Source organism: Hyposmocoma kahamanoa, unplaced genomic scaffold (assembly GCF_003589595.1).
Source record: "Hyposmocoma kahamanoa isolate Upper Pololo Valley unplaced genomic scaffold, ASM358959v1 81755, whole genome shotgun sequence".
In the NCBI taxonomy this organism is placed as follows: domain Eukaryota; kingdom Metazoa; phylum Arthropoda; class Insecta; order Lepidoptera; family Cosmopterigidae; genus Hyposmocoma; species Hyposmocoma kahamanoa.
The window spans coordinates 2,115-12,810 of record NW_020654114.1 but is presented as its reverse complement, the minus strand read 5'-3'; the positions used below and the strand labels follow the sequence as shown (position 1 = coordinate 12,810).

Below are 10,696 nucleotides of genomic sequence, written 5' to 3'. Positions count from 1 at the left end.
CTTAGTTAGGGGATGAATGCAGTTTATTGGATTTCAACCACTTTCCGTTAACCGATTTGAATAAAACTTGTCAAATAGATGTAATTCCACATACTATTGAGGTCGGCTTTTTTTTTTCGTAGAAATGCTAAAGTCGGCTGGCGACTTTAGCATTTTTCAGTTTTATTTGGCAAAGCTCGTTACTCACATAGAGTGATCATCTAATAGATCATCTAACCGATATCTAAGATTTTATAATACTCTATGTGAGGAACGAGGTTTACCAAATAAAATTGAGAAGTGCTCAAGTCACGTGTTATGCCCATTACAGTGAATTCAGAACTTTGAAACGCTCCCCTGTAAACTTGGCAATTTCGACATACGAAACTTTACATAGGAGGGGTCGACGCATAGCTGAAATATCATTAAATAATTTCAATATTCTAAAACTGGGTTATGGTTTTTTATGATATCTCAAAAAGTTATTTTGTCGTATAACCCCGTTTTAGTTAGCTGACGTAAGTAATGTTGACATTACTGCTTGGCGGCAGAAATAGGTAAGGTGGCAGTACTACCCTGGACGAACTCTTTCACAAGGAGCTCTACTGCTACTAAATATAATATTATAATACTGGTACAAAAACTGTGTCACGAGTGTAAAAGAAATAGATATTTATTACTCAATTAGATTTCCGAAATGCACACCATGTAACTAGGTTTTCGCAACTGTTACACATAGGAAATGAAACTATTTTTCCGGATTTAAATCGCGTATATTTGTTTTTTCAAACAAGCCGACGTTTCGGGCCCTTTACAGGTCCCATGGTCACGGTTGACTAAGGTGGTACAGTCTTCAACCAGTTATGTCTAATATTGATGCAAACTACCCTATTTTTTCACTATAGTTACAATAGTTATTATTTAAATACCTTATTTATAATTTTACAAAGAAAACATTCCAATTTACGCTACATTAAGTTACTAGTAACACGTTCTAGTTACGGTTATGTTAACATTTACTCGAATTGTTTCTGATATATAAGTATGTTCAGAAATAAGAATCATTGTGTAGCATCATAAAGATGATCCATTATGTCGGTCTTATGTAATATCCTGTATTTCCTTCAATAGCATCCGTGTTTATTGTTAAAAGGACCAGTACTGTGACGTACGTGACTGCGAAGATTAAGGGAACATAAACATTATTGTTGTTAAAACAACCCGGGTAAGAATTGTAACCTTGACGAGTTTATTCGTGCGTCCGTAGTGTTTTCCCAAACTTCTTATCATTTATTGTTTTATAATTCACTTTTTACTGTAGTCGATAATTCCAGTTTGTATTTGCTTTACATTGCAGTATCTTAGTACTTGATAATAGTTATCAGAATGATTTTCTGTTTCGCGTCTCATGCATTTTTTTAGATGATTGTAAAGTAATCATCTCCAATACATTTTCTCTATCTATTGCATTAATGAGTGTATAACCATGTTGTATTTTTCATTTACGCTGTTGGGTAATTGCCTGAGGCAGGTCGTTGTTTTTGCGTATTTGTTTTTTTTATCTATCCACTTTAAGCGCGTGCTTCATTTGGAGAATGTCGATGTTTATAACGATATTTTAACATGCTCTGTTATCAGCTTTGTTTCCATACGAGATATTTTTATATAGGTATACTTACTTAATGATTAAAAGCGAATTGTCGTGTTTTTTTTATCTAAATAGTCTGCGGAAATATGATAAACCGCTTAAAAGCAGATACTTTTGGTATATATTTTATTGATCAATTTTCATTTGCTTATTCCGACAGTGTAGCGGTTGAGATTTTCAAAATATTTTGTCTAATAAACTTTCATGCTTTCGCCTTCTATAGTAACTAATTAAAACGTGTAAAAGTTCTATCGTCGTCCTGAGGGTGAAAGATCAATCGGTATCTTTTTGTATAATTTTTTTCCACAATACCTAAACTACACTAGACGTACCAATATTTCCTCAGTGCGACCGTACCTAATAGATTTCGAATAATGTTATAGAACTTTGTTTAAAATAAATCTGTCGAACCGTAAACCCTATGTACATAATCTTGGGTTTATTACGCATTTAAAACAAGCCAAGTCTGGTAACTTTTAATGATGACAAAGCAAAGATACATTTTTCTCTGACAAAGAATATCCTCTTAAAAGTTTTATCACAAGAAAACATGCTTTACTTTATTTGAAAACATATTATTACTGCGTAATAAATTGTTTAATATATACGATTCGTATAGGTACTTTGTTAGCAAATTTCTTTGTTCATGTCCAACACGGTGCACGTGTTGGACATAAACAAGGTATTTTGTATCGTAAAACAATCTGCGTAATTTGTTGTTGGTCATATTATCATCGTACTCACTTTGAACTGCTTGTGAGACTAGCGAGCTATATTTAAACTAAGCGTATTTAGAATAGAATAGAGATCATTTATTCTGTAAAAAGCACAGTACACAAACACATACTATATAACTACTACAGTACATAATACTTTGCCACTACAACACAAGACTTAATAGAAGTGGAAAGCACAACATGCCTCATTATAGTACAAATTAACAAATAATAAGAAGAAAAACTTAAATAATTATTTGACGAATAAATTGCGTTTGCACTGTGCTGTTACGAAATCCGTCATTCACTCAACTTATTGTCGTCTCACCGAAAGCGCCACGACATTGTTTCTCATTTCATAAAATTGTAAAGTAACTAAGGTAATCGTTCTCATTTAGATATTTTAAAAAATAATTCAATTAAATAAACAACTAATAATTAATTAATAGCTAACAACATACAAAAACATCCCCAACACATCAAAACACCTATATTGGATATTTTTTCATTTCAAACATAAAAAGTTACTTTATTATTACATTCTATTCAATTCAAAGTAGATTTATTTCGTCTTAAATATTCTTAAAAATTCAACCCTAGTTTATCTTCAGAGCTGCTTTAACCTCAAATTATAAATAGTTACAGTTTCTTCTTTTCTTGTTTCAGGGAATCACCTGGGGCAAGGCATTTTTAGTTGGCTCTGGAAACTCTCATGCTTTACCATACTTATCTAATCGAGAATGCCAACTCGGAGGCTATAGAACATATGTTGTCAACTTCCATCCGCGGCCGGACATTTTCCACCCTTCGCCATCGTCCAGCCACCATGATGAAAAGAAAGATGCTCTCTTATATATAGCTGTTCCCGAAAACCGCCATTGGCTGGGTTCCGCTCCTTTACCAGATATAGCTAAACAAATTCTCGAAAGCAGCGGGCCATCAGGTTCAAACGTAGAATATCTTTTAAACTTAGCCGACTTCATGAGAGAAGAGGTTCCTGAAGCTTTAGACGAGCACTTATTTTCCCTAGAAAGATTGGTTAGGAAATTCGCAGCCGAAGCGAAATTATGCCTTAAGACTTTGATAGGAGATTCACAGAACGTACAAGATGAAAAGAAACCTGAAGCTAAAGCCGTTGTTCTGAGCAACCAGTTCGCTTCAAGAATACCTGAAAAGAAATTACGCTGCGTCAATATGTAGCTGGTTTCAAAATGGAACTGAGACAATTCTTAATTCTGACAAGAGCTTCCGTTTTTTTACAAGAGATTGACTACCACAAAATGTGTGATTCTAAAGGTAGGTATGAATGACAAAGCAAATGCAAACTTGTGATCATTTGATATTTTGTAAATCCTTATTGAACGCAATTTCCAAGCGCATCAAATTTTGACAATATATTATTGCCTTATTTGGCTTACAATGGAGTCCAGTAATTCAAAATAGCATTGACGTGTTTGGATTAAGCAGTGGTATTTCATCAACAGTTGGTACAGTGGTGTTCAAAACAGTTGCGAATATTCGAGAATGCTTTGAAATGATTTAACATATGACTTTAACTATAGCTCACGCGTTTTACCTTTAATTATATGACAATTGATATACGAGTAATTCAGGTACTAATAGACATATACAAAACATTTAGCCTTCTGATGTTTAACTCCAAATAGCATTTTCATTTGTTCCCTATCTAATTCTCCATACGTTTAGAATAATGGTTAAAACGTTGTAATGGCACAGGTAATTCCAAGCGCTTTATAGTTTAAAATATGACCTTTAGAATATGATAAAGAAAAATACCAAATAATAATGAGATTGACAAGTATTATTATGAATCTAGACGGTAATATTAAGTTCAAATGTTATTTTGTGATTTTTCATTTTTGATCTTGTGTTAAGTGATGTTACAAATATTATTATTTTATGAGATGTTGTGTTCGTATTTTATTAAGTTATAAAAGATGGCAACTTAGATGTAATGTAATTTAGCGATAAAACCATATATTATGACTTTGATAGCTTCCTATGTTGATTGTAGAGAAATTGTAGAAACTTTTATATTATAAAATTTTGTATGTACTTTAAAACTTTTATACTCCAATTTTGTAATATCCGAAAATAATTGTAAGTATTTTATAGTTGAGATTGTTATAAAATCGAATAATCCATCATTTCATAAAGATAAGTAATTTCACTAATACTCGAAAGTGCCTGTAGGTACTTCATTTTATAGGTACTTTCGTTCTTTGGCAAAACTACTGATTTTTTTTTGTAAAATATAATACATGTGTATGCCATAATATTATTCACTATTTATGACAGGATTTTAAGTAAGGACGACATGATATACCCAGTTCAATAAAAAAATTCGTTATTATAAACATAAAGCTTTGTCGTAATAAATGTGAACAAAAAATTTTATGATGTAATTTACCTGACGATTTAATTTTGTAATATTTTAGTTTTATTTATTTTGTTTTATTTTTAAAACATTTCGTGCGTGCGTGAACAGGCGTGCGTGCGTGAACAGGCGTGCGTGCGTGAACAGGCGTGCGTGCGTGAACAGGCGTGCGTGCGTGTGTGAGTTCGGAATTCTATGCAAACATTTATCTCCAACAAGTATTTCTTAGTACATACATATTTAAATTTTTGTTGAATTGATATTCAATTGTTTTTTGTGAAATGACTCCACTAATTTGTTATAATTATTAATACAAAGATCGAACACTTAGAAAAACTCTCAGAAAAAATTCCTTCGATCCGGCCGTGTTCCAACCGACGTCTTCTAGCAAACCGTGTCACATGCTATGCCAAATAAGCAACGGAACGAACCAGTTGAACGAGTAGAACTAGCATAGTCGGGCCGTTACTGCACTTGTTCAACGTCTGTATTACGGCAGCAAAGTTTCCTGGTCACTGGAAACTCACTCGGGTTGTACCTGTGCGGAAGGGTAGTGGAGGTTCAGCACCTAGTGATCATAGATCCGTAGCGATTTTGTGCACGCCATCCAAAGTCTGAGTCGACAGTTCACTGTAGTCTGTATCCACAAATAAGCGTTTTGCTGTCTGACGCGCAACACGGCTTCCGTCCTGGGCGTGGGACAGCGGGGATCTTGTTGGATCTGATGACGTATAGTACCGGCAGTGGATGCCGGTACTATATGCGGTCAACAAATAGACGTGGTCTACTTCGATTATAGGAAGGCTTTTCATGTAATAAATAATGTCCTTCGAACTAAGTTGGCTTGTGTAGGTTGCACACCGCACACCGTCCTTTTTCGCTACCTACGAAATCGAAGTCATTAATGGGATCGTTGAGTGGGGTCTTGATAATAAATTATATTTTAATGTAACCAAAGTTCAGTGTTATCTTTCAGCCGTGCGCGTTGCCCAGGTCACCATCAATACTACATAGACAAAACGCCAATGCAGCGTGTATTTAAGGTTAAAGATTCAGGAGTGAGCTTCACCAGCGACATTAATTTTCGGAGTCATATCATTGATGTAATGTTAAAAGCATACCGCAATCTGAAATTGGTGTTACGTTTGTCAAATACAAATGATTAAATTAACGATTATACGAGCTTTGAGAGCATTATATGTGGCCCTGGTAAAAAGTCATCTCGAATGCAACGCTGTTGTTTGGTCGCCAGAGCGGTGCGTACACTCAACGCGGTGTCAAACGACATCGATTTGTTCAATTTCTCTCTGAATGAATTCGCAGAGGCTGCATATTGTACAATTTCATTTGAAACCAGTAAGGTAATAACAGTATGGTATTAGGAAATACATCTGCAATGGTAGCTGTAAGAGTTTAGTAATCATAGTTTGTTGCTTTACTATCGCATTAGGTCAAACCTGTCATGGTGTTTTTAAAAATAAATAAGTAAATTTATTTTTTTTTAATCTCGAAAACGAAACGAAAAGTTTCTAGGTGCCATTTTCATAAAACTTAGATCATGTTGGTTGACACGTTATTGCTTATCAGCATCCAAATTAGGATAAAACGTACGTCACTCGCTTTTCGTCCTAAATAAATGAACTAATAAAATATCCTGAACCTTTTTGAAAATGTTGCATTCACATCTGTTTTAATAATCATTAAAAATTATACTTAATCCTAATATACTAAGGAGGTAGTCATCGAGTATATAATCAGAAATAGAAACGAAATGTCATTTAATTTGTTTGAAAACTGTTCTGCCAAATCCTTAGAGGATGGAAAAAAAACAAAGGAAATAGTCTAAGGCCAAATCATTACGGTGACAACAGCACTCCAATTGGCCAGCCCGAATTCGAAACAACTGACGGGTGTTGTTACGGACTCCTTATACTATATTTTATTTCTTTGCTTGTTGTCATGTTGATAGATTGTTTTACACACACATGTCACGTGAAAAGTCGGAGTTTTATTTTGCGATTAATAAGCTAATTTGTGATGCCGCAAAAAGCATCGTCGCCATCAGGTGTTGTCAATTGTTTCACTTCAAATGGACCAGTTTAACTTGAGCGTTGCTATAACGGACGAAAATTGACAAAATTACATATTTAATTACCGATGAAATGTGATTCCGTTTGTTTTGTCCATAGATGTTTTGCTGTTTTTTCCACACCACATGTTAATGATGTTATCTTTATGACAATAAATATAGACTATTTTGGGAATATAAGGAGACGTACACTCAGTAGTAAGTTCAAGCTATCAAAATATCGTTGATGTTACGTAGTCGCTCGATCGAAATCCTATCCAATATGGGTACAATAACTGTAGGGCGTTAGTTGAAAACTTTTAAACTTCATAGTTTTGCTGGTGCAAAGTTGCACGTCTGTCTGTTGTCAACAGAATATATTTCGGTGAGTGCCCATGAGCTCCCTCGGCTCATCCCACTTGCCCCCTTTTACCATCAGACATCCAGACATACATTGGACATCCAGGAGTACGGCAGGATATCGGTCGACATTCGGTACAGGCGTAGGTACTAAGCGCTTTTCATCATCTTTTATTATGCGCACAGCCCAAGGATCGAATTCCCTGTCTGCGATTGTGTTTCCGAACTCATACAACCAGAGTATCTTTAAGGTGCGACTGAATAGGCATCGTCTAGGCGAGCTCGTACCATCGTCGATCCTATCGTTGCTTCAGAGCTAAGTAGTGGTCAAGAGCAAGTCCATTTAATTAAAAAAAAAAAGCCAAAATTTAACAGGTTCTCTATATTACATAAAAATAAATATGTTCATGTAACAAATGCTTGTGTGCAAAGTTAGATCTTTTATTCTTAAACAATTCTCTTTAGACTTTTATTTTAGCCTGTTTTCAGGATTTTATATTATCGAGCAAAGTACATCCTATCGTGTAGCCAACAAAAAATTAGCACTTTCTTTACTCAATATCATTTGGTGTAGGTATCGTAAATTTTTTGTAAGACATTTAATAGTAAGACCTAAACCATTTTATCCCAGCGAAATAGTTTTTCCCGCTTCCCCTCATGTGACTCGCCCTAAAGAACTTCCGAAGTAAGTTGTTGAAAGTATACCTAGTCAATAATAGTCCTAAAATAAAGGAAACTGTTATTTATCAGAAGTCTGAAATGACCTTTTTCAGTATAATAACGTTTGCTCGAATTTTCATATCCTCTAAAGTAATTATGAGAGAATTTTTTTTAAAACCTAACTTAACCTACCTAACCGAACCGTGACTTTGCGAAAAACATCCGACATATCCTGAAAGAACAAAGGTTTCGTTATTATAACGATCAGTTTTCGGGGTAATGAAAATTCGAACAAACGTTATTTGGGAAAAAATTAATTCGAGTTTGAATAGGTTACCAAAAAAAAAAACAAAACAAGGTGAAAAAAGTTAACCCTTATTTGCTTCTAACGGTGAATAAAACCTGTAAAAAATTTTACATATGTGTAAAGTGTTAAAAAAAAATTTTCCCAAATAAAACTTAATACACCTGCTAAAAAAATAGAGCTGTATAAATAAAAACACAATTAAATGTAAAGAATTATAATAATAATAACACATTAACATAACAAGGTCAATTACCGGGGCATAAAAAGAAAATAGAATAAGCTTAATTTCCATTAAAATTAAAAGATATATTGATGTGACCACAAAAAAGCAAAATGTCTTCGAAATATATCGAAGACGAAACACCAAAGAGCAGGAGGTTTTAGTTCGGAGGCCCTCTGGGTCTGGGTACCTTCCCAGAAGGAGTCGTACATAACAATCTGGTCTTATAAATATTATATTTTTATATACATATTAGACAAAAAAGTAATAAGAGCGGCGTCCTAATTAGGGACCACGCCCAACCTTGACGCAGGGCCCTTGAAATCGGGTAATACTACCCGCTTAATTATACTAAGCGTGAATGTAATAAATTTATTTATATTTTTATATCATATGTCACGGTTGTCTCATGGGACCATGACGTGGCATGATCAGTCAGCCGCGACCATGAGACCTGTAAAGGGCCTAAAACGTTGGTTTGTTTGAAAAACATTTTTTTTTTCTTTAGATAAGTAGGGACGCGGTTTAGATCCGAAAAAATAGTTTCGTGTGTGTAAGAATCGCAAAAACCTAAGAAGTCTGCAATCACTAGCCGAAAATCAATGTAGCACCACTGTTACTGGATCCAGAAGTGACGACTCCGCAATATTGGCGCAACGGTTAGTCGTGCAGTCACAACCAATTTGCAACTCCTTAACTACTCGCGATTCATTGCTAACTAGGTACCCGTTATCCCCCAATTGATTCAATTGGATCTGAGAGATCTCAACGCTCCATGTCTTGGTCCAATACTTCGTTAGAGATAAATAAGTTAGAATTTCATTTACGACGAAAACGCACAAATTAATTTAATGTCGTCGTTTTCGTCATACATTTTTCCGAAATAAATCTGTCAGGGAATGTTATTGAAGTTTTTCTCTTTTTATTTTCCCTATAAAGTTTTGATAATCCACTTTTATTCAATAGGACTGTCGACTTTATACTTTCTTATAATTCTTTTTGAACAACAGAGAACAAAATTGTGGCAGGCACATTTTGCTTACACAAGAAATTACATTATCTAAACCTATTGCGCCTGAATAAAAACGTATGGCAATTTTTGTCAACATCACCCTTTCGAACCCGGCCATACACGATTGATTGGTTTATAAGAATAATTTTCCTAACGAAACTCTTCAACCTACCTGAACGGCGCCTTCGTCACTAGTCGCCTTGCGAGCACCAACACATCAGTTCAGAGAGATTTTAGCGAAACCACCTTTTTGGATCGTGAGTATCTGTTTTATGCTTTTTCGTTTGGAATACTGTTTTTTTAACACCTAAACGTAATAATACATTAAATATTTAATGTGATTAAGTCTAAAAACATCAAGCTAATAACTTGCAAAAACTTATTGACGATTTTTTGCGACACAATTGTTACGATCGCCGCCTAAGTATAACTTTGGTCTTACTTTTTTCGTTTTTTTCAGCATAACAAGTAAAATTAGATTAAGAAATTGAATTTTGTTACGCTGGTCCGATAATGAAGGCAGATATGAAGATGATTTCGACACCCGAAATAAAAACTCCTAGCAACGTCGTGTTCCTGAGGGGTGCTTATCTTCAAAATCGGAAGACGAGTCTGTAGATGCGTAATCTCTAAATACGCACCGATGGAAGAAGTAGAAGCCTCGATGCCCGGGGATTCTTTCCCTGATGTAAATTCGGTAGGAACACCCGCTCAATATTCTGATAATTATCCAGACGACACTGTGAGACACATTATGATAAAAAAGTACTATTAGAATAGGAATATTTTAAAACTATTTGTTGATTTTGCACGTAAGAAACGTCTTAAGATTTGATTCTCCAAATAAATAATAATTATAAGAAAATTATTGTTGTTGTATGTTACTCAAATATATATATTTAAAGGCCCATCTAAATACAATCGTGTTCTTACACAATTGTACAACATTTATATAAGATCGAAGTTAATACAATTGTGCGGGTCAAAATTTTCCAAGATGGCGGCTTAAAAGTGGAAAATTGACCTCAGATTTGTCATCTACACTTCAATTTCAGGTAGATACAAGTATTTTTTTCGGAGAAATTCCAAGTAGTTTCGGAGCCGGTCCGAAAGGGATATGTTTTAACTCACCAAGAGTGTTGACCACTGATATAGAAAACAAAAAGTATATAACTAGAAGTACTAGTTGTTACTCGTGACTTCATCCACGTTACATTTTTACATACATTATATACCACACAAAACCATTAAAAAATATTAAAATTTGTAAATGTAAGGAAAACGATCGAAAAGGGTTTTTTTTTTAAACTTATCAAAGTTTTTTAAAA

The 10,696-nt window shown here is 34.4% G+C and overlaps 1 protein-coding gene across 1 annotated transcript; it reads left to right on the top strand.

Annotated features, from left to right (window-relative positions):
- Positions 1-3,009: 3,009 nt before the first annotated feature.
- LOC113234218 (putative glutathione-specific gamma-glutamylcyclotransferase 2) lies at positions 3,010-4,692 on the top strand (the record flags this gene model as incomplete). Its single annotated transcript, XM_026469513.1, has 1 exon — positions 3,010-4,692. A coding segment is annotated over one exon (534 nt), but the record flags the coding sequence as incomplete, so codon positions are not given.
- Positions 4,693-10,696: the final 6,004 nt, after the last annotated feature.